A 24,645-nucleotide genomic window follows, 5' to 3' on the forward strand; every position below is an offset into this window, starting at 1 on the left:
GCCCCGTATGGCCAGCGGCGGGCCTGGGACAGGCCCCCTGGAGTCGAGGACAGAGAGCGCTGCCGCGTGTTGGAGCCTAACGTGGAGAGGAGCGTGTTCTGGAGCTGCTGAGCGATGAAGCTGGACCCGGTGTCAGCGTGATCCGGTGGAGAGACGCTGTGGCGCGGGAGGAGCCGCGTGAAGGAGACGTCCCGACGCTCGATGCGGAGGAGAGGCGCCGCGGCACCGCAGCGTGCGCGGAGCGGCTGATGATTTCCTGGTTCCTGCCGCGGGGCGCGCGGCTGGTGGACGGGAAGCGTTTCGAGCGAAAGTGAGGAGTCTTGTAATGAGAGGACGCGGCGAGACGCTCAGCTCTTCCGGGTCAGGTGGATGCGCTCTTCCGAAGCCGGAGGACCGCGGGAGGACCCGGAGCCCCCGTGAGAGGAACGCGGAGGGTCATCTGATTTGAACTCTGACATATATCAGTCGCAGTACGGTTTGAGCGGCCGAGCCATCTGCCAGAGGGCTTAAATGTGACCACCTGGTGCTGATTGGGAGCAGGGAGGAGTCACTTGAGACCGTTGATTGGGGATGAGGAGCAGGTGCGAGGGCCATGGTGCAGACGCCCCCTGACCTTTCACCCTCCTTCTTTGGCCAGGAAAAACTGCATAACCTCTTTGGGATAAGCGCAGAAACCTGGGAGAGTCCATGGTGAAGTGAGGGATCTGACTCTCACAGACGGACAGGCGGGCGCCCGCTTGAGTGCGATGATGGCGCTGGGGAGAGGGGTCCTTCCATGGTGGCCTTGACGTAGATGGATGGAGTTAGGTCTTCCAGGCTGAATTTACGCAGGCTTCATTTCTGCACACCATCTGCTCAGAAATAAAGTGTTTTTTTATCTTGCTGTTCATGTCAAATCAATCATGTAGAAAGTTGATTTCATAAAGCCGGTTACATATTGACGAGGGGTATGTGATGAAATGTGAATATATGATTATATTTCTGTGATGTATTTTATCTGCATAATAGTGATATTTTATCTGCATCATTAGTCTAAGAGAAGAGCGGGTGTGTGACAAACTGCATTTGTGAAGGGGTCGTAAAGATGGGCCAAAGGATGTTTGCCCCAGGGGGGGAGTTGCACCCCCCCTTGCAGGCTTTATCTCTACGGAAAAATACCAAGTGCCTTGATGTGAAGCTGACCAATGAGAAATGTGACCCGCCTATTCCAGAATATCTAATAAAACCAACCAGCATGGGAAAAAACGGGGTGAGACGCAGGAGGATCACGCAGGCTGCGTACAACAGCTTGCGTGATCAGTCCCGGCGTTTTCTCCCATGCATGCCATACAAATGTCTGATATTTCTGTGTCGTTTCATATTCTAAGTTGAATTGTGTTCTCGATGTGTTACGGAATAGCATCGGTGTATGTCTCATCCCAGGACATTTTCTGGTCCTATCGAGCCGGACGACGAGCTGCCCTTCGCGGAGATTGACGGGTGAATCGGTGAAAGTCTGTGTGCACAGCAGAAGGAAGTCCACTTTTCCAGTGGCCGCCCATCGCACCTCATTCTCCGCGAGGAGAGCGCGTCGTTTCGAGGCAGCAGGAGAACACAGGCGACAAAGAAGGTCAGACAAAAACATTGTGTGTGAAAAAGAGTTAGCCATAAAACATTTTATGCATTAGTTTGATATTTCTCTAAAATATTGTTAGCTTTCGAGCATTAGTTTAATATTTCTGAAAAATATTGGTGGCTTTGGAGCATTAGTTTTGATATTTCTGAAAAATATTGGTGGCTTTCGAGCATTAGTTTTTGATATTTCTGAAAAATATTGGTTAGCTTTGGAGCATTAGTTTTTGATATTTCTGAAAAATATTGGTTAGCTTTGGAGCATTAGTTTTTGATATTTCTGAAAAATATTGTTAGCGTTAAGCAATTAGTTTAATATTTCTGAAAAATATTGGGTTGGCTTTGTGTAGATAAGTTTCACACATAAAGGAGTTAAATGGCTCACCATGAGTTAAGTTTCTCACCGAAAGAAAGTTATGAAGCCTTATGCCGAGTTGTTACTGACATAAAGATGTGTGAATGTAAGCGCTGTGCACGAGCAAAGTAAGTAAGAGAGAAGTGTGAATGTGTGAATGAGGATTAAAAGTGATTAACTAAACAAGTGTGAATCACAATTAATCATACATGGGTCACAAGGCGTTATTCTGAGAGATCTAAAATTTGCAGTCACGGGTGAATCTTAAACACCACGTTTATGTCCGGAGGAATCTAATATGGAATTTTCTCTAGAAGCTTGACATTGACCGTTACTGTAAAGCAAGTAGCATTTCTCTCAGACGACCGAGACCACATAATGCCAGAATTATCACCCCAAACTGTAAAAAGACAAAGGAAAAGTCATAAGAGGATTTTAGAGGGAGACTTCCAGTGTGCTCAGATGACGTGGCAGAGAGGGGGAGATAAGGGGGGTCAACAAGGCAGGAGAGGGGAAAGCAGCTCAGAGGACGCTCTGAACTGATGAAATAAGCAAAACTAAACCCAGCTGGTTTTAAATTTTAGTATTTGAGAGCTCTGTAGAACAAATTTTAAGGGTTTTGTTTTGATTGACAACAATCAATTATAAATATGTTATTAAACTTGCTAAGAGATGAAGATTAATTCAGATTTTTATAGATGGTCAACATTTTTGGGGAATGTGATCACAGACAGGACACTTCCTGTCCCCGACATAGAAGACAAAAGTCGTGTTTTTTAGAACACAGAACAAACCTACGTTTTGTTTTATTTTATTTTTGGACTTGACAAAATTATCTTTTTGGACTTATTATGTAACCATAATGCATGACTAGATGAACGTACAGGACGAAAAGACAGAAGTGTTTTTAAGTTTAGGATCAAATACAGGCACAGGCCTGGAAGCGATAATATGGGTAAATGAGTGACTACTGAAGTTTTTGGACATAGGAGTAGAATGGGCAGTAAGTAAAGTGATAGTAAAAGTTATATCAGTAACTTATTTATTTGTATTATCATGAGGAAACCTCGTATTGCATGTAGACGTAAGTGAGGGAATAAGTTAAATAGTGACGTCCAATGCCCTCCCAGGAAAGACATGAATGGGTCATTAACTAAGGCAATTGCTGCAGAAGTGGGGGAACATGGGACATACATGTGTTTATTAACTAACAGGGTGACAACAGGACACCAAGTCATAAAAGATAGTCAGAGATAAGGGGCTATTGACTGGCAAAGAATCTGGAGGACTCAGGATGGAGTAGATGTTGTTATCTTTACGGATCACAGGGACACCAAGAGGTTACACCTCAGGGGGGGTTGACTGATGAGTAATAGGAAAAGTTAACATTAACAAGGAAAGAATTTGACATTATAAAGTAAATACCTGAAGGATTGTGGAGATTCAATCAAGAACTGAATAGATTTAAATAAGACAATATCATCTAAATTTAGACGCTACAGAAGTTATGAAAACCAGTGATAACAGGACTAAACATTATAGGACTCAGGACGGAGACAAGAGATGGTTAGACTACAAGAAAGATGAGAAAGTAAAAGCAGGTTACAAGTGAAGGTAAAGAGTAAGTGAAAAGAGAGAAGAAAAAAACAGGTTTAGAAATTTGGAAATGGGTGTTTCCTCCGTTACAAGAGGAAGACAGAGAGAGACAGAGAGGAAGACAGAGAGAGAGACAGAGGGGAAGACAGAGAGGAAGATGTGATGTTACAAAGAAAAGACAAAGAAAGTAGGCAACAAGGGAAAAAAAGGGTTGATAAAAGAGATGTGACTTATGGACAAGGGGAAGGTTTAGAATCATTTTGATTTTTAATACACATATAGACTTGCTAGAACAAACTAATACACAATGTTTGTAAAACATCACATGAGCAGGTGTGAGAGATTGAGTTTGAAACTCACCTGAAGCACATATAGAAGATTAGCACATATTACATTAGATGGGTGATTTTATTCAGGCCACACCCACAGAGGAGATGTGAAATTGATATTAATATTCAAAGTTGTGAACTGACCCTTAAGGCCAGCTCAACGGGGGAATTATAATCAATAATTATTATTGTTTGATGTATTTGAATCACACACACACACCCACACACACACACACACACACCCACACACACACACACATACATACATATGCGCGCACACGTGGAGACCAAACATTTAGAGTTTGAAACATTTAGAGTTTGAGACTTTTAGAGTTTGAAACATTTAGAGTTTGAAACAGTTAGAGTTTGAAACACGTAGAGTTTGAAACATTTAGAGTTTGAAACATTTAGAGTTTGAAACATTTAGAGTTTGAGACATTTATAGTTTGAAACATTTAGAGTTTGAAACATTTAGAGTTTGAAACAAATGGTGGTAAAACAGATTTACAAGTTACAGATCGCAGAGGCAGGGTCGGATTACAGACACACAGGGTGGGGGCCCAGCGCCGTGGAAGGGGGGGCTCAGCCAGGGATGTGACCACTGAACTGTGAAAGGTCAAGAGGTGACATTGCGGAGTGGAGTGACAGACGCAATTCCATCTCTTCCTTGATTACATCCTGGATTAGTGAATGTTGTAAACTATCTGGATTATTGAATTTTGTTTAAATGTAGAAGTTTGAGAAATGGGCAAAGCCATATCTCAAAAAGGAGCGATATGTACGAGTAAACAAATATTCCAAATCAATAATTACTAAAAAAAAAATTGTAAACAAGAAAACTGTTTGAAATACACTGAATTGTCGAAAAGACTTTGTTTATCACCGCAGCGTGTTGGAGATGTGGTGTTTACAGAGACGAGCCAAGTGGACGAGCCAAGTGGACGGAGCCACACCGTGTCGTCCTGACCATTGGAGGGACGAGAACATGGGTGCTCTCATGGGAAAGTGAGAGAAATGTCTGGACAACACAGCGGCAGATCCATAACATCGCAGACGCAGGAATTCGTTTGTATGAGTTTTGTCCAGAGTCTACGGTAGAGTACGATACTCTGCTACGATGAACGAGAGCCAGAGGCTACGGTGCGCAGAGTACCATACTCTGCTGAAAAAGAATCAACAGTTATCATCATCACAGCGATGACGGTAATATGGGTGCTGAACACCTGTATTATGCACCGGACAATCCGGACAATCGGGACAATCGATCAACATACACAACTGCGTATACCGGTAAATGGTAAAATAGAGGGAAGAAAATAAGTGATCAACTTGATGAAAGGCTATGAAATGTATAATGCATAATGTGAAATGTATAATGTACAATTGACATGACAGTAGCTGAAGAAACACAATGGCATATTATACAGCCACCATTGTTTGCACTAACTAAGAGTGTTATTTTTTATCTGCTACAACATAACTACATGCAATGTTAATGAGATTATGAATTGAGATGGGAAATGTACCAGTTCATATGTGTCATAGGTGTGACCGAAGCGAGCAGCGGAAGAAGGTCTCTTAAGAAACCAAGCGAGGACGTATGGTGGTGTGGAGACACAGTGCTGAGAGGGCACTTGGAAGGACTAGGACGTTGTGCCTATGTATCTCTTTTGTGATCAGCATCACCCAGAACCATACTGCAGGGTCAAGGTCGAGAGGTTAGTGGACAATCTGGTTCCAGTAGCACCTGATACTACGTATTTGATTCTATTGGGGTGTCCAGAGAGGTCCCTGACGAAAACTGACTGACTGGTTTAAGGGCTTTCCGCTTGTACTTCTATATTTCCCATCACGCCGCAGAAAATTATAGACAAGATAAATTATCTGTTTGTCAAATTATTGAGATTGACCAATCTGACTCAAAATTTAGGACAGTAATGCAGTGACATGTTGTGGGCCGAGAGAAAAGGAGTGTGTTCAATGTTGAGAAATGTGAATTACCTTTTGAGTGTAAAAGTGTTAACACCTATATGAAAGGCATGTTGAAAACTGAAAAGAATAATATGTTTGGCATATGAGACAGTAGACTAATGCTTTGATAAACAGGAGGGAAATGTGATAAAATGTGAATATATGATTATATTTCTGTGATGTATTTTATCTGCATAATAGTGATATTTTATCTGCATCATTAGTCTAAGAGAAGAGCGGGTGTGTGACAAACTGCATTTGTGAAGGGGTCGTAAAGATGGGCCAAAGGATGTTTGCCCCAGGGGGGGGAGTTGCACCCCCCCTTGCAGGCTTTATCTCTACGGAAAAATACCAAGTGCCTTGATGTGAAGCTGACCAATGAGAAATGTGACCCGCCTATTCCAGAATATCTAATAAAACCAACCAGCATGGGAAAAAACGGGGTGAGACGCAGGAGGATCACGCAGGCTGCTTACAACAGCTTGCGTGATCAGTCCCGGCGTTTTCTCCCAAGCTTGCCATACAAATGTCTGATATTTCTGTGTCGTTTCATATTCTAAGTTGAATTGTGTTCTCTATGTGTTAAGGAATAGCATTGGTGTATATCTGATTCCATGACAGGGTAATGTGTTAAGTAAAGAAGGAAAGAAAATGTAGGATTTTAGTGTTGTTATTGTCATAATTTTAATGATTGCGAATAATCGTTAAATCGCTGTTTATTCTCACAATAATCATTAGACTAAAATTTGAAATTGTGACATCCTTAGGGACATTTGAGCCTTTTTATCAGGTGTACATGGTTCACTAGACTGTACTTCAAACCTACTTTACTCACAGTGTCTGTTCTAATAGAACAGCATACACCAAAAGAACTGATTAGTTGCCCTGTTTGACACAGCTACACAGCTACAAGAGCAAAAAAAAGGTTTTGAAGTACCTATTGGAAAATGCACTTTAAGAGTGAAAGTAAAGTATTTCACACATATTTTGAGAGCTGTTAAAGCGTTAAGGTAAATATGGTGACTGTTGCCTGGTCCAGTAAAAGCCTTTTATATTGCACTTTTCAATTTGAATTTCCACTCGGCCCATAACCCTGATAATGATGTATATCCCTTCTCAGTTTATTTAAAATGTAGCTGATGTTTTGTCGCAGAGATATTCCATCTTGTATCTCCACAGATGTAAATAAAAAGCAGTTAACAATATCTGACAATCCCAGATCGACCACTGTTTGATGGATGGACGGTTACATGAGTGAGAACAGCACTTCTATATATTTTATATATCTCATATGGCGCTAGAACTGGAGCAGTTTGTCTTCGTCTGTCTGTGGAGATCTACCGTACAGCCATTCTCTGCATACATTTTGGTGATGGATGATTGCGATGGAGCTGTTCTGTTTTATGGCAAGGATTTACATCAGAATCTGTATGCCACTGCTAGATATAAGATGTTTTTGCACATAACAGAGCCTCCCAGTCCCAGGTTTTTAGTTACGACTTAAATGCACTTAAATAGTCTGGTTGTATGGGAAGGGTAATCCATAAGGAAGGGGCTTGGGTAGAAAAGGGCCACTCTCCTGTTGTTGCTGTTTGGGATCCGGGTGCTCGGGATTGGATGTGCGTATGAGGTCACTCAGACATGTAGGTGCCAGTACACGTAGACATTTCAAAGCTAAAAGTAATACATTAAAATCAATAAAAAAGTTAATGGAGTGGCAGTGGAGGGAAACCCGTGCTGGGATAATGTGCTCTTTGTACCAGTCAGTTAACCACCAAAGCCACTCATTCACAAAGAACGAGCAGTGCAGCCTCCCCGTGTTAGAGCTGAGTGGGTTTTGAGACATCATTTCTGATTTCTAATTCAAAACTAACTGGAGTCCGCATCTTTTCTTGGTTTCCTCTCTCCCACTGGCTCAAAACACAGGATCCCAGCGCAGGAAGAGCAGAGCAGACGTGGAGGAGGGAAGACACAGCAAAGACATGTCTGTTAAGCCTGTCTTTAAGGAAATCAATTCAGACTAGTAAAAATGCAGATGAACAGCGGGAACATGAGACCGCGGTCATTGTCAGCCTTTTATGAGCCGGTCCAACTCGTCCCGCTATGAAATGATCATTTCTTGGCCCAACCCGCAGCACGAGCCCGCTGCCCGCCCATGCATCAGATCACAGCATGACTTGAGAAAGCTTTAACAGCGAGGGAGAGCAGTCTGATGTCTGTTCTAATAACTAAGAAAGAAGCGCAGCACAGACTGATGAAAACACTTTTCTGCTCTTTAGAACAACAAGAGGAACAGTGTGTCCCCTTTGTATTCTACCTCAAATCACTTTTAAATGAGCAATAAAACGTGTCAATGTATTTAAAAACATCATTAGACTATATAATATGAATACAATTAATTGGGATATAGTGAAAAATAACTATTATAATGCTCTTTATGTTATAATGTACATATACATTTTCTCAAACTGGACCTCGGTGTTAGTTTGTTAGTGACCCCTGATCTAGGCAGTAAAATAGCAACAATAGAACCTTAAATACAGCTTTGCGTTTCTTCTTATTTGGAAAAAGAAGTGTCCTAACAGCTTGTTCCCTTCTTAAGAGCCACATTTAGACAGACAAGTTAAGTGCTTTCCATTATATACGGCTGTGTTGAAGGTTCTGCTTTGTGTCTCAGACCTTCTCCTCCTCGTCTTAGGTGACAGACGGCTGGCATGGAGACACTTCTGGCTCAGGTTGGCTTGTGCTGTGCTGTTAAAATAAACGGTTGCTAATGGTTTGTGCGGGCTAATTCATTACAGATACACCCGCTAAATATCATCACCACAGCATTGAAAGTGAAATGTAAAGCTATGGATGTCTCGGTGGAGAAGTTATTGCGTTGCCTAAAACAGGAATGTCCAGATTATTTTTCACAGAGGGCAGCATTTTTAAACATATTCAGACCAGAGGGCCACGGACGACGTGACAATGAAGGGAATCATTCAATTTGATCTAGTTTTGATGAGCCACCACACGTAAAATAAGGCTTGGAACGTTAACTCATTTACACAAAAAAGGTATTGCTGTTTGAGCCAATTTTAGCAGGAAGCCAGAGGGCCAAAAAAAAGGTATTGCTGTTTGAGCCAATTTTAGCAGGAAGCCAGAGGGCCAAAAAAAATTGGTCTAATGGCCGCATTTGGGCCCCGAGCCAACACCCCTGGCATAAAATGTTTCTCAACATACGCCACATAACTGCCACACGGCAAATGAGACAACCAACAGGTCAAGGTGAGGTTAGATTATGAACACATTTTTAACACTGAGCTAATTAGATTTAGGCAAGAACTGCGTTGGGGGAAATGACACATTTTCACAAGGCCAAGTTGGCGTGTGCTATACAAATAAAGTTAAATTGGAAGTTACAAGTCAGATCTGTGAAATGGGGACCCCGCCATAATAAGAATGCATGCTTTTCAAGGCATTTTTAGCAATACAAACGTGAGCTACGTTTAATGCCACACTGTGGGACATTCCAGGCAACATCTCCATGGAGATAAGCAAGTGGCATGACCATCCACCAGAAAAGTAACAAAGTGCACCTTTTGGAGCTTTTAGCATGTTCACATTTCATAAACATTAATGTAGTTGTTTTGAAGCTACTAATTGGCCAAATGAACATGTTTCACTACTTAATTTTGCCAGTAGAGGGCAACAAACACCAAGCACTCCAACATGTGCTTACTTTCAATTCAATATTTACTAAAGCAGTGAAAATGGGTCTTTTAAAATAGTGGACATTTATTTATTAATTCCCGCGTCTTGGCGTTGCATCCATTATTCCCTCAAACGGCAGCTTGTGTATTAACATAAAGCACTATTTTTACGGTATTTTATCATTTTCATTAGACAGGGTTTGTGTGGTGTGGTGTGAGAATGGGGCCCATCAGAGTTAATGGAGACTGGGCTGAGCTGTAAGAGGAGAGGATGAGTAGGAGGATGCAGCTAAAAGGATGAGCTAATTAGCAAATCAGATTCACTTAGTCTGCGAGCTTCATAACGACTATGCACAGCCACAAACGTAATGTGAGGAGTTCAAGACACTTACAGCAGATTTCATATTAAGCTACAGTATTGCATGTTTTGCTGGTTGGCAGATAAACTTTAAATCATGGCTTCACCAAACTCCTGTCTCAGTCCTTGTGTTTTCGGATTATGCATGAGCAAAAGTTCAAAAATGCCAAATAGCTTATAAGAAATGTGATAATATTAAGAGGGTGGTGGACTCACATTGCACTTAAAAAGCTTCTCAGTTTACAAAAATCACTCCAGCAACCCACAATTCACAGCAGTATAGTTGTGCAATGTTTTACGCCTGTTGAAAACAATGGTAGCGGGGACCTAACTGCTGAGGTGTATTTATATATGTGTATTTATAGTTGTTATTGTTGTTGTTGTTGTTGTTTTATGGCGGTTGGCATCCAAGTGTTGCATTACCGCCAGACTTTATTCCTCAGACTTTGTCGTAGTCCGCAGACTCTGTCGTAGTCCGTAAAAGTACTCCTTCCATTGCTTTGGTGTTACAAAGCCCATGAGGTCATGATATGTCTTTGTGACTAGAATAGTTGTTGTTGTTTCAGAGACCAACCGGCTTTATTCCAGGGAGACTCTTCTTCATCTTCCTCTCCTTCTTTGACGTTCGGTGCTTCCACCGTACAGCTTTATTCTTTAGGCTTCATTCTATAGGCTTTAATATGTCCACTGATGTCGCTGCTTGGTAGCCGTGCGTCTACGAGACTGGGCGAGGACAGGAGACCACCCCCATTTCGTCACTCTGATCACTCTGACTCCCCACAAGCAGACCCCCATCACTCCGACTCCCATTTAGCGCCTTTAGCCTGTTTTCTATATCTGCCCAATCAAGCTCCTTTGTTCCAAGGAATCTCCCTGCAGCTTTAGCAATGATCCTGATCCTTTCAGTTCTGCTTTGAGTCTGAGCAGCACAGTTTACAACATCCACCATAAAGAGTACACAATCCTCTCTATCCACAACCAGGGTATTCTCATTAATTCTGGAACCTGCGCACTTGGGACCTCCACTCTTGAAACCTTCACACTTCTTGGGAGCCACGCTGGGCTTTCTCATTTCGCCCTGGCTGGGAGCAGCGCTGGCTCCCCTCTCTGTATTTACTCTAAACTCGTTACTTGAAACTTTCTTGACTGCATCTGCATAGGATATACCTTTATTTTCTGCACCTCAGCAGCTCTTTTGCTAAACCTGCATCCCCCGTAGGCAGAGCTATGTTCTTCCCCACAGTTACAGCACTTCAGTTTTGCACCCATGTCACACTTCCCATACTCGTGGTCTCCTGCACATTTACCACATCTTTGCTTCCCTCTACAGACCGCTGCAATATGCCCAAAGCGCTGGCACTTAAAGCAACGCAGGGGCGGCGGAACATATGGCCTGACGCTATAGCACATGTACCCAATGAACACCTAGTTTAGACACTTTCACCTGGAGGTAGAGTTTGTGTTTCTTTTATGATGACTTTATGACTTTTATGATGCCAGTCTAGACTTTGATTTTATTTTTCCCTTCTAGAATCCAAGACCAAACGTTAAAAAAGAAACCTTCTTTTTAAAATAAACCTTGCGCTGGCTTCTGGGTCCGTGCTTACAGTATTTCAAACTAAAGTTCAATCCGAATATCTCAACCTATTTTTGGGACGTTCCATACAGTAAATCGGTGTAACTCAAGAAACGTTTTATTGCCAACAAAATTCTTAAACTACGAATGTGCTTCAGCGATAAAAATATAAGACTATCCATAATTAAAATAAGTAACATATAGCCTACAATGAAAAGGTGTTGGAATAAACTTGGGCTGACTATAAATACAAATATATTTAAACAAAATCTAAAATGTTCAAAATGTTTTAGTCATGTTTATTCATTTGTTTTATGAAATTGAACAAATCTTGAAAAAACATATCTAAAGTAATCTAAACTTGTGCTAAACTTGTACTTGTGTCATTCCTGGTTTGTCAGTGCCTCAAATGGATAAACAGACGAAAGGAGTTAAAAGGTGAAGCTACGATCACCATAATAAATGGTTTTATAACCCAGAAAAATAAAAATGGTAATTAGTTATTGTAGTGAAATAGTGAAATGTGAATTTGTGAATTTAACACAATATTGTGCCTTGCAATAGGTTCTAAAATGTTGAAAATATAAGCCATAAGCCATCACAAAAATGTATTCAAAATGTACATCCTCTGAGACTCACTCCAACTACCAATCTATTTTAAGTTTACTGTGTGGAAACATAATTGCATCCGAATACAATAATATTAAAATGAACAGTCAGCAAACTCCCATCTCATGCGGTCACAATGGTTAAGATGATAAAGAAAAGTGTCAAACTGCTTGAACAGCTCACTCCAGTGTTGCTGCGTGTGCAATCGCCTCATTACAGCCGGAGAGCAGGACTTTCGGGAGCCACTTCCTTTGGCAAATCCAATTGAGTTTCTCCTTCCTGCTGGTCACAAAGTGGGACTGCGCTTTCTGGACACCTCAGGGGGGTTAATTGGGTCCACATTTTTGGTGAATTGTTAAATGTGCAGATAGTTGGATTTAGTTCACTCTTGTTGAGACCAGTAACCAATTTAAAGTAACAAGAACCACAAAGAAACAAGATTGAGCCATTTATCCATCCAAATGATCATTAATTCAAATAAAATGTTTTACCCATTTTAGTTTTTGATTAGAGTTGTCTTGTGTATTGTGAAGTGGTTAAAGTACACAAGATAAGTGTTGGCTTGATACTTACATTGAAATTGAAAAAAACACACAAAAATATGATGATAATAATGAAGTTACATTACTTTAACCATGAAGGAGAAGGGAAAAAAGCAATAAGAGCAGTTACATTTTCAATTTATTATCAACATACCAATGTACTATTTATAAACCTTAAACATTCTATGATTTAGTTGAGCTAAGCACACTGAAAATAATGTTTAAGATGAAATCAGAGATGACCAATACAAACTTAGAGGAACGATGATAGAAAAGAAATGTAAAACAAATATTCTGAAAACTTGTATATCTGTTCAAGGAGAATATCTCTGGGACTGTACAGATTAATTTAAATAACGTACCTTCCATTTAAAAACTAGTTTGAATGTATAACTTACTTTACATCTGTTATTGTACAGTTTCCTTTTGCTTTCTGTGAATTATGAATGGTTTGTATAATGACAGCCAGGTATAAAGAACCAGCCTAATTAGCATAATCTTCAGGTCTTTCTTTCTGCACATCAAGTGTCACTGTTTCTTGAATAATGTCTGAATATACCTGAAACCGGAATTAAAAAAACTACATTACACATCTCTCAGCCAATTACAACCTGCTATCTTTGACTGCCAACCTATCACTTCAACCCGTTCCACATCCACCAGCGCAGCAGAACCCTCCACACTGTACAGCCCAATTATGATGCGTTTTTTAGGTTTGCACAATCAAAAAAATCCAGGCTGATTCCCTCCACTGTGCTTCTGTGCCGGCAGCATTCCAGGGGGTTACAAGCTGTGATTAATGCACACGATAGGTAGGATATAGGTGTTATTTATTGGATGTCAGTTAGTAAGGTCCTATTGCTGATGTAACTGTAAGATGCTCTGTTCAATAAGACAGAGGGTCCAGAACTGTCTGAAGTGTTGTGAGCAGGTTAGACGTACAGTGTGCACCGGCTCTCTTTGTATGAGATGTAATTGCACTGAGTTTGGGAATATTTTGAAATGTTTTACAATTGTACATTATCACACTTTGTATGCCCAGCGTGAGACTCTTCTTAAGCTGCTATTTTGGTATTATAACTCACTAACATCTGCCCTATCACCACTATTTTCATGATCTCGAGCTTCAGTACATATTAAAATGATTTGGCTCATTGTGTATAATTGTACTATAGAGGTTATACTAATTGGAATTTCGACAAAGGGTGGTAAAACTATTTGAGCGTCAACTGTGAGTAATGGAATGTTCTCCCGTAAGAGCTCAAAACACATCAAATGTGAAAAAGCTGCAAAAGACTAAAACAGGTCTACAAGTCTGCTTATATTTAGCTAACTGCTGACACACAAAAATAGAAAAGCAAGTAAACAATAGTAGTAAACCAGATAAACAACAGGAACACTGAAGAGTATGCTTACATTTTTTGGGAAAGTGTCCTTTATCTCCCTCAGCTAGCTTTTCTCTATTAATAGGTGGCTGAGGGATAAAAATCTAGCACCGTCGCCATATCAATTAACAGTTTAAAACCAAATATATCTTTTGAACAAGTTAGTCCTCTAAATATAACCCAGAGCTGAAATCCATGACTAGGAGGCACAAATGAATAATAATACAGTAGCTCTCCAGACTAAAAAATGCAAAGAAACACATTTGCCGCTAATCATTTTTGCTGCCCATAGTTCTGCCAATCATTCTGGACGTGGAGCACTTTTCAAATGTAAATGATAAAAGTGCAGGTCTATAGTTGCACCGCTAATAACACATTGTGTCCCAGACGTGAAATCCATTTCTCTAAAAATCATTTAATTGGTCCACCCTGCAGTTCTATGTTTAAAATTTTTAAACAGCCTTTTTTACTGTTCAACACAGATAAAAGCCTTGTAGATAGGCTTTTAACTACTGTATAGATTTAGTTTTCGTGGCCACACTTTGCATAACCAACACATTGCATAACAATTGTGTTTTTTTCTTTTACATTCTTTTTAGCTATAATACAGAATTTGAATACATATACTAAAATACTTTATGAATTCTTTCTATTTTAAGTAGAATATAAGTAAAAGAATCAGAAGATGTATTATTATGTACTGCCTCTGAAAACAAGCAAAACACAGGAAAAGCTAGTGGACTCTCTGTGTCACGATGATTTAAAATATTGTGGGCTGCTGCATCAACATAATCTTATTTCACTTTGAAGCAGCCGTAAAGCACAATCTTCCCTAAAGCACAGACAGAGGAGCCCTATACCAGGCTTTCCCCTTCCCACTGCCGTTTCATCATCAGTGTGTGAGGCTTGGTTCTGCAGCTACAGTGTGCTCCAGAGCTGAGGCCAAATCTGCAGAAAAGCATGTTTATGTTTGCTTTACATTTACTGTAAAATAGGTGTTTGTACTTTTCTGCACACTAAATTCACAGATGTAGGCTTGAATATTTCTGGATCTAGTTTCAGCAGATAGCCTCCCTAATGAGGCTATCTGGTGTCCGGTCCCTGTATGACCGGAGCAGGAGCTGTGTTCACATTGCTGGCAGTAAGTCAGACCTGCAACATGCACTGGGACAGTTTGCAGTCAAGTGTGAAGCAGCTGGGATGAGAATCCACACCTCCAAGTTCAAGTATCTCAGACTCTTGTTCACGAGTGAGAGAAGACAGGATAGCTTGACAGGTGGATTGGTACAGCGCCTGCAGTGATGCGGTCACTGCATCGGACTGTTGTGGTGAAGAAGGAGCTGAGTCGAAAGACAAAGCTCTTGATTTACTGGTCGGTCTACGTTCCTACCCTCATCTATGGTCATGAGCTTTGGGTAATGACCAAAGGGACATGATCGTGGATACAAGCGGTCGAAATGAGTTTCCTCTGCCGGATGGTTGAGCGCTCCCTTAGAGATAAGGTGAGGAGCTCAGTCACATGGGGAGAGCTCGGAGTAGAGCCGCTGCTCCTCCACGTCGCGAGAAGCCAGCTGAGGTGGCTGTTCTGGATGCCTCCTGGGAGGTGTTTCAGGCATGTCCCACCGGGAAGAGGCCCCGGGACTATGTCTCTCGGCTGGCCTGAGAACGCCTCGGGATCCCCCCGGAGTAGTTGGAAGAAGTGTCTGGGGAGGGGAGTCCCCGCTTAGACTGCTGCCTCGGATAAGTGGAAGAAGATGGATGGATGAATGGCTTCCCTAATGTATGATTGGTGTGTAGTGTAGAGAGATCACTCACCCGCTCCTCCTCCGCTCTGAGGTCGGGCATGGTGCTGACACACAGCGTCACTGCAGTGATGGCTACAAATATGACAGACAGGCAGGCGAAGATCTTCCCTGGAACCCCTGAGTGTGGATTCTCCACCATGTCCCTCAGCCTCTTCATGCAGGTGACAGATTGGCTGTCCTCTGAGCCTGTTCCAGGTACATGTGCCTCCTCACAGGACGGGGGCGCTGTGAGCTCTGCCTCCTCATCCTCCAGCCTCTGCTGCTCCTTATACTCCTCCTGACGCAAGCGGAGTTTGCGCAGACAGCACCAGTCAAGGTTGTCTTCCTCCACACCCCAGTACAGCAGCTCCTCCTGGAAGGACAGCGCACACATCTCCCTGAGCAGGCGCAGCTTCCCTGCAGACAGGAATGTGACAATGGTCCTGAAGGCGGAGGGACTCCTGTCAAAGAAGTACTCATGTCTGCTGCCGTCATAATCGTCACACAGGTCCATAATCTCCTGCTCACTGCTGCAGCTGCGCAGCTTCCCCAGCCGTGTCAGGGGGAACTCATCCAGCGTGGTCCAGGGAATACGGTACTTAATGCCCCCTACGTTAATGATGGCTGCCCTTTCATCTCCTACCGCAAGCCGGGGCTGAGGTTGCAGGAGCAACTGCGCTCGCTTGTAGAAGAGACCCTTTTTGGAGGTGACCTCCTTACGGTCCCTAACTTGGTTGAAGTGAAAAGAGGTGAATTGATGCTCTGTGCTGCCTGCGAGAAAAGCCACCTCCTGGTACATCCTGCAGAGGAGCCGAGGACTGTCCTGGACTTACAGAGGCTTCACAGGAAACAGACGGCCGCGATATGGTCAGCCATTCAGCAGCACTGCAGGTCTCTGTGGACACAACACACATGGAAAAGAAATATTCAAATGTTGGAAAAGTAGTGTACAAGTCTACAACCCATACAGATATTACATAAATCCACAACAACAGATACAGTTTTCTTGTATTTATATCTAACCATAGATGCAGTTAAGAGACAACCCAAACTCTACACTCTTACTTAGACAAAGCTGTCAATATACTCTGCTACACAGCTCTGACAATTTAGTTAATTGTGCAGAACTTTGTATTTAACTGCATCAGAGAGCTGCTGAATAAGCTGTTCTAAACACAATGTATCGCATCAGACCATTTCCCGGGCCGAAAGTGTGCATTGTCTCCATCTTGTTTTGCCTTGTGTTCTGTGGCAGCTGGAGGAGACAACAGAGAAGTGCCACAATGAGCATGATTCTATTATAGAGGAAAGATGTAGCAGACAACCCGATTAAGCTCACGATTAACCTCAGAGACTGGAACACGGACGCAGCAGCTCTGTGTCAGGGAAGGACAAAGATGTAAAAAAAATATAGGGATTAAAGGAACACTTATTCACTTTCCTATGGGGAGGTACGTCACCTGCTTGTTTCTATGGAGATGCTACAGAATGTTCTACAGTATGGCATTAAACGCATCTAATTTTATATCCTCATACTTAATCAATACTAAAAATAGTAGACTATCAAAAGTTATGTGCATTTGAGTAAATATTAATACTTAAAAACACGCAGGGCCCAATAACTGTCGAAGAGTCACTGTTTTTGAATGGAATATTTATTTTAATTTCAGTTTATTTGTTTTGGACAGTGCATGTTAATGAACATACATGATACACATGCAGAGAACACGTCAGATTGTGGCCATGGGCACCAGCTTAGATGTACACTGGAAGCAAGTTGGGTGAGGTGTCTTGCCCAAGGACACAGTGACAGAATGCACTACTGCCCCCCTGTTCCACCTGGCATTCCAGCAGTCTCCCATGCAAGTACTAACCAGGCTCATCCCTGCTAAGCTTCTGAGATCTAACGAGATCTAACCTTCAGTTGGTACGGCCAAATATCCAAACTTGCCACATTAATCTTACTATTTCAAATACAGCTTAATAGCCCCACTAATAATGTCACCACGTTCTGAAGCTAATTTGAAAACATGTTTCACATCATTTGTTTCATGTAGATTGGCCCAGTAATCACAGAGATAGGAAGCATAAACATGGCCAACCAATATATAATCTGACAACATTATTGGCCTGGTCAAATCCATTAGACCAAACATACCTAATGTTGATGCAAATAGAGGAGAAAAAACTTCACCAGAGTAGAATAGTACACGCAATATATATATATATATATATATATATATATATTATGCACTGGGCAGACACCAGTTCTGCACGTTCAAATGCAACATACACAGGCATAAACATCACTAATGATGCATACAGAAGTAGTACAATTATCGTTGCACTATTCAGTGGGAAAGATTATAATGTAGCATAGGCCAAACCCAACTATCAATCACTGTCATTGCATTTGCATAAAGGCTACAACAGAGTACTTAGGTGACTTCAAATCATACATTATACATTACTTTCCACGGTTCATTTTGATAATAGTACTACTCCTGATTCATCCATTTAAAGCTGATTTTAAAACCATGAAAGGAGAAAGCAGGGCCGCTGCTAGCCATTTAGGTGCCCTCAGAAGAAAGGCTCAGTGGTCCCCCCATGCCCCCAACCCACTTTGAACATTTAAATAATGCGTAGGGGTTTAATGGCTGCAATACAACCTTAAACTGACTATTTAGTTTATTTTTGTTAACATAAATACATACAATAAATACAATTTTATAAATATTGCATGAATAAAAATACTGAACCAAAACCAAAAAGATGATTTTTGGTGCATTTTAGATATAATATTATTAGCAACTCTCCCCCCACATTGCATTTATGTAAACATTATTTAGATATTTGTAAGAAGTTGAACCACTTCGGTTTTGGGTGAATACGTAGGTGTTCCCAGCTTTGCCCCTAATCTCTCTGCGTTTAAATTGTGGCTTGTGGAGATGCCCAAGGACATCTCAAACTTGGAGAGAGAGAGAGAGAGAGAGAGAGCGATAACACTCTCACTTTAGTTTTGAATTGATAAAGAACTAAAGACAGAGTTGGTATATTCTAGCCTCACAGTTTAATTGCAAATGGAATCATGCAGCTGCTGCACAAATAGCCTGTTGTGTCAGTCCAAACTGCCTGGTCCGGCCTTCAGAGCACCTGCTGCTCTACCCACAGAGCACATGTGCATTATGGGAGTGGCACTGGGGGAAAGTTAGTATTTAAATCCATCTAACTTGTTCCAAACCTTTAGCACGTCACATACTTTCACATTCATGCATTTTTTTGGCCTCGAACACAGCTTTAGAATAACTTTTTCAGAAGAAGTGACTGTGTAGTTTTGTCATTAAGTTCTTCTTTTACAATACATGTTTTGGGGGGAAATGAACTTACGAATTTATAAGAATAAATGTGGGGAACGTCAAATTTAATGCTTTACAGTGGGACAACGCAATTAAATTACCCATGGAGACTAGTATGTGGCAGACTCTTCACCAGAAAGGTTATGCAGTGCAACTTTAATGTAAAATGATCAAATTAATGTTGAATGTTGCCTTTGTCTTTGTAATAATCCATAGTCAAATAGTTAAATCCATTCAAATCCATCACCAAAAGTGTAATTACAAAGCAAAGCCATTTTTCCACTGTATTTTTCTTTTCAATATATTCCCAAACATTGTTAACCTTTGTGCTCTGACGTTTTTCATATCTAATTAGATCATTTTACACAACTGCGAAACCCTGACATTTTATGAAGTCTGACATTTTTAATTTAACATGGCCGAACACCTGGGTACACACATTGCACCTTTCTCCACTGCGGCTTTTAATACAGCAAAAAGCCCACCCAGACAAGCTAGAACACTGCCCCCAACCTTAGGCGGACTGGGCATCCAATCTGAACAAATTACGTCTCTCTATTGTTCCTCTGTTGTACGGCCAATTGCTGTGAAGACGTTCTCTTTGGGTGGAGGAAAGGAGTTCCACGACATTGGCTTGTGACAGGGCCAGTTTTATTGAGCATGACGCTGCCGTTAGGCATGGCTCCAAGATTACACGTGAGAAGGAATTAGAATTCGGTAAAAGAAGCGTAGACCTAAGCTAATAGTACATTTCCCTGCTAATTGGAGTGTGGCGGAATCGCGGTGGGAAGGCAGTGGTCTGCATGTGGTACAGATAAGAACTGATTAGATGAGAGGAACCGAACTTTGGAGACATTTTTGTAGAAGTAATTAAATGTGGGTTTTATTTGCAGGCAAACAGTGACAGCGCCTGTAAAGTCTAGCCCTGAAGCAGCAATATAAGAAGTTATTGTTTATGGGGCAAGTAACAACTGTGTTTTAATAGCACATTTGCAAACTGCAAGGTCAGTGAATGGATGTTAGGTTAATGGTAATGGAAATACAGTACAGAATAGGGCTTGAAGAACTAGCTTTCCAGCGTTTTATTGGATGTTTGGATAATCTGTTGTCCAAGTTCATAACATGTTTCCATTATTCTGTCTGCACGGAGCTATAATCTATAGCTGGTCACGCGTTAGAGTGGTCAAATTACTTTTTTAGAGTAACAAGGGAGGTAACGCGCTAGTTTTGTGCTTTCATGTAATCTAGTTCTAGTTACTTTTTCAAATCAATGTGTTTGTTTTGGTCTCATCTCCTCACCACAGTCCCAGAGCCAGGTTTGTTTCACAGCCGCAGAGTAGAAAGAGAGCTGCAGCACCAAACACTTTGCGTGTTGTGAGCATGTGCATTGTGCCATTAGGAGTCTTGTCCTCTTGTCAGTTGCATGTTTTGAAAAACTCCTTCTCCTTCGTTATAATCACTATTTGTAGCTGAGGGTAAATGTAGGGTAACAGTGGTGAGTTAGATTGAAATAAACTACAAGCCTATAACAAGCACGTTCTGTTGTGCGTCGCTGCTCTTGCTAATCCACACATTTTGTTTTAGCATTTTTTTTCATTGCTTGAGGACAGGCCTACACATGCTTAATCTGTTAATATCAAAGATAAATAAAGCTCAGTCAAACGCATTCACTTTGCTTGCTTATTTGATATTTTAATGATTATGTTACTGTGTTCAGCAACGCAAAGGGATTGTCGGCAAACGATAAAGGTTATACAATAACGTAAGAGTACTCTCTGACGCGTTACTTTTATTACTGAGTAGCGCAGTAACGTAATGCATTAGTTTTCTTGGGCAGTAATGAGGTAACATAACAAGTTACTTTTAAAACTGTCTATAATACCGTCTTTCATTTTTGGCCAAACATGTTGAACCGAGTCGAGGGAACATTCTTACTCTCCCGCACCCGGGACACAGTTTTCATTCAACCAGTGGTGTGCAGGGGGCGTGGTCAGCCTGATAGACTTGACACAATAAGCTACGTTACACCAGCCGTCATGTGACACTTTTGAATAAGACAGAAGTTATGAAGTTATCATCGAAACATGTCAAAGTAATACATCATCTCTTACCTACGTTGTCTGAGATAGATGAACTATCACTTTTTTTTGTCTTTTTTGTTTTATTAAGATGGTAACACCAGTCATCACAAAATAACAAATATGATCTTTTTAGAAAAATAACTACCCTTCAGTGCTTTAGACTATGAGGTCGCTCCACCAATCTAACATCGGATAAGAAAAAACATGAATTAACCCCAAATGTGAGAAAATCAATGGATGCAACTGTGAGGAATCATCAGTGGCAAGTGCTGTTTGGAAGCCTTCAAGTGTGTTGTCTTTACTACTTGGAGAAGTAAGCATGTCACTGCCAGGTTTCCAGCCAGCAGGGCAGACTTCTCCATACTTGTCGGTGGGCTGGAAGGCCAGGACCAGACGCAGGGTCTCGTCCACAGAGCGACCCATGGGCCGGTTGCTGATGGTGATCTGTCTCAGGACGGCCTTATCGTCGATTATGAACACACCTCTGTATGACATGCCTGCATCCTCCTTGAGCACACAATAGTCTCTGGAGGTAGATTTGGTGAGGTCTGCAAGAAAAGGGATTTTCATTTTACCCAGGCCTCCCTGTTTCCTTGGTGTGTTGGTCCAAGCGAAGTGACCGAGTGAGAGCCTACAGAGGCACCAATAACGTCACAGTTGATTTGATGGAACTTATCCGATTGATCGCTGAAGGCCACAATGAAGTCTAGAGGGTAGAGAAAGAGCACCACATCATTTCCCTTGTAACCGGATAGCTTTGTATCGGAGGAAGAACCAGTTAGGTGCTGCTTGGCCGATCTTTGCGTTTCCAGAAGCCATGGTGGTGGGAATACTTTGTTTTGAAGTACTGCCGTGGAAAAACGGTGGACAGCGCAGAGTCTGGAGCCAGAGAACAGAACGATCACATTTTTTAATAGCACTGCTCCGTTCATCATGTCACACTCCGCAAGAATATCCTTGTTGCAGTTGACCCAGTGAGACAGAACTCGTTTCGTAACTTTCATAAAACTCTTCCACACATCCCGACTTTTTACATACATTTATTGGCACGTTTAATGAGATTCAGAGAGCAAATTTCCAGCACATACTTCCAAGTCTATTATCTATAAAAATGGTTCATAATACAAGGTCGACATCTCACAACGGTCACACGGCTTTTCACAAATCCCTGATTTAGAATTGTACGTTTAAGGGCTGACAATTCTCTTGCCAAAAAACACGTCAACAGACTCTATTCAAAGTGTTTTCATCCGCCTCAAATAATGCTGTGATTATGCAGCTCCACTTTTACTTGTCTAGACCAACAGAAAAAGCTCCACAGTCAGCACAGTTATTCATGAAGAGCAAAAGCACATTTACATTTCTCTCTGTAACCTATGAGCGATCCCAAATATAAGACCACTTTTCTATGTCCCCAAGTCTAAATAAAAGTGTCAGCGGCTGAATAAAAGTCTGATTAAATCTACCGTCGCCTTGAGCTTCTCTGTCAAAGCCGGTCAAAGAGTCAGAATAACAACCTGCTCCAGCGTCACCATGTTTCTAAGAGGTCTCTCTGAAAGATCTCTCCTTATTTATACTTTTTTCGCACATTTGGGTTCGGGTCAGCATGATGTTAAATGATTTCATATTCATAGGATTGTGCTGAGTGGGAGCTGATGGACGCATTTGATTGTCAGACCATTAGTTTGATCAATCTGTTTTGAAAATCATCATTTACTTTGCTTACGAAATGTTTTCTAATGTCAAGAACATGGTTGTGGCAAGTAAACAGACACTTTCTCTGTACGAGCTGGATTGAAGTTCTTGGAATTGAGGAAGTCACTTTAGTTGAAAGTGGTTGTTCAGAAAGTATGAAATCTGTTTATGTAAATCGAGGGAAACGTTCTTTATTTTCTGCATTCTTCCACTCAATTACCCGGCCGCTACTTTTGCCACGAAACTTATGAACCGTCAAGTCATTCACATAATTACATACACTCTCTCCCCGTCATGGTCCATTTTTTCCAAGCCTCCTGAGCCTCATCTCCCCTGTTGTTGGAGCAGCAGCACCATCAGCCACCTCAGCCTCTCTCCCGCTGACCAAAGTTCACGCCTTCAGTAAATTATTTGTTGCACCTCAATTATTTCCCTTTATTTGTCTTTACTGTAGAAAAATATTCAGTTGTAGTGGTTATTCTTTATTGTTATTGTGAATCTGGTATATTGTCTTGAAAGGCTGCAACTAACAATTATTTTAACTGTTTAATTTGTTTGATTAGTCAGCTAGTCAACTGATTATTTGTATTATTTCTAACACTAAACCAAATAAAGATTGATAGAATGATTGAAGGCTTCTAGATAGAAAATATTTACAAAAAAGTATTTTTTATGAAAAAATATATTTTCTCTTTTGACATTTTGATTGAATAATGATGCTGCCTTTGTTTTAAAAAGTCTGCCAGTGTTTTGCATGTTTTTCAAACTATTTAATTTTCGCATTAATATTTTTAACTGAATAACGTCAAGATAGATACATTTTAAATCACACTGTAGAACATAGAAGACAAAACAATAACATCTCCTTATAAAACGTATAATTCCATCAAAAAAGTTACAGAGTTCACCTTTCATGATGGCAGAAATGAAAAAGCAAAATATCTCCACAGAGACAATAAAGTTTAGTTTAACCTATACTTTTACAAGAAAATGTCAACGTCTGGAGGAGGTCTGCCCTGTCTATGCGCTGTTCATCATTGAAATATGAGCATTAGCATTACTTTCACATTGAAGTGCTATAAGTCAAAGATAAGTATATTTTATATATATATATGTATAAGTTTATTATTCTTGCCTTTCAAAGCGGATTGTATGAAAGCGCTCACCACGTTACCTCTCTCTCACCTTTCTGCAGGAAGCTCCACACAACGCTTACTTTGCATTGTTCATTTACAACAGGTCTCATGGTCGGAATAATGATTTGCAAGCATGTTTGCATAATTCTGCTGCTCAGCCTGCTCTCACACACACTGCCGGCTTCCCACATCCCTTCAGCCACAAAGAAGAACGTTACGGAACCCTCATTGGCCCGACCCGTTTTAAATGAGGCTGATTATCCTGCTCAGTCAAGATAAGCTGACAGGTGTAATACGTTTATTTGGAGCGGCAATAAGCATTCAAAAAAAAATTCATAATTCAGATGATTTCATAATGGAGGGCAGGGTCGCTCTTGGGAAGCAATAAACACGCAGAAAGCACTTGGCATAGTGTAATCACTCAACTAAAGCTCCAAGGGGCATCACCGGAGAGCACTTAGTATTAGCACAGGAAGCAGCTAGGGGTTTGTTGACCAACCAATTTCACCCACTCCGTTGATTCATAATTGATTATTAAATCTATTAACATCCAGTGGCACAGATGG

The 24,645-nt window shown here is 41.2% G+C and overlaps 1 protein-coding gene and 1 pseudogene across 1 annotated transcript in view; both read right to left on the reverse strand.

Moving 5' to 3' along the window:
• The window catches only part of kcng2 (potassium voltage-gated channel, subfamily G, member 2), a 43,073-nt gene that overhangs the window by 14,579 nt on the left and 3,849 nt on the right, over nucleotides 1–24,645 (reverse strand). Inside the window, exon 2 of the mRNA XM_072447725.1 lies at nucleotides 15,843–16,706. Coding sequence (XP_072303826.1) covers nucleotides 15,843–16,610 — 768 coding nt within the window. The 5' untranslated portion in view covers nucleotides 16,611–16,706. The remainder of the gene's footprint in view (nucleotides 1–15,842; nucleotides 16,707–24,645) is intronic.
• LOC140362317 (peroxiredoxin-1-like) lies at nucleotides 21,099–22,133 on the reverse strand (annotated as a pseudogene).

The sequence above is a fragment of the Eucyclogobius newberryi genome, unplaced genomic scaffold (genome assembly GCF_026437365.1).
Source record: "Eucyclogobius newberryi isolate DKJ021-1_F unplaced genomic scaffold, fEucNew1.0.hap1 SCAF_16, whole genome shotgun sequence".
Lineage (NCBI taxonomy): Eukaryota > Metazoa > Chordata > Actinopteri > Gobiiformes > Gobiidae > Eucyclogobius > Eucyclogobius newberryi.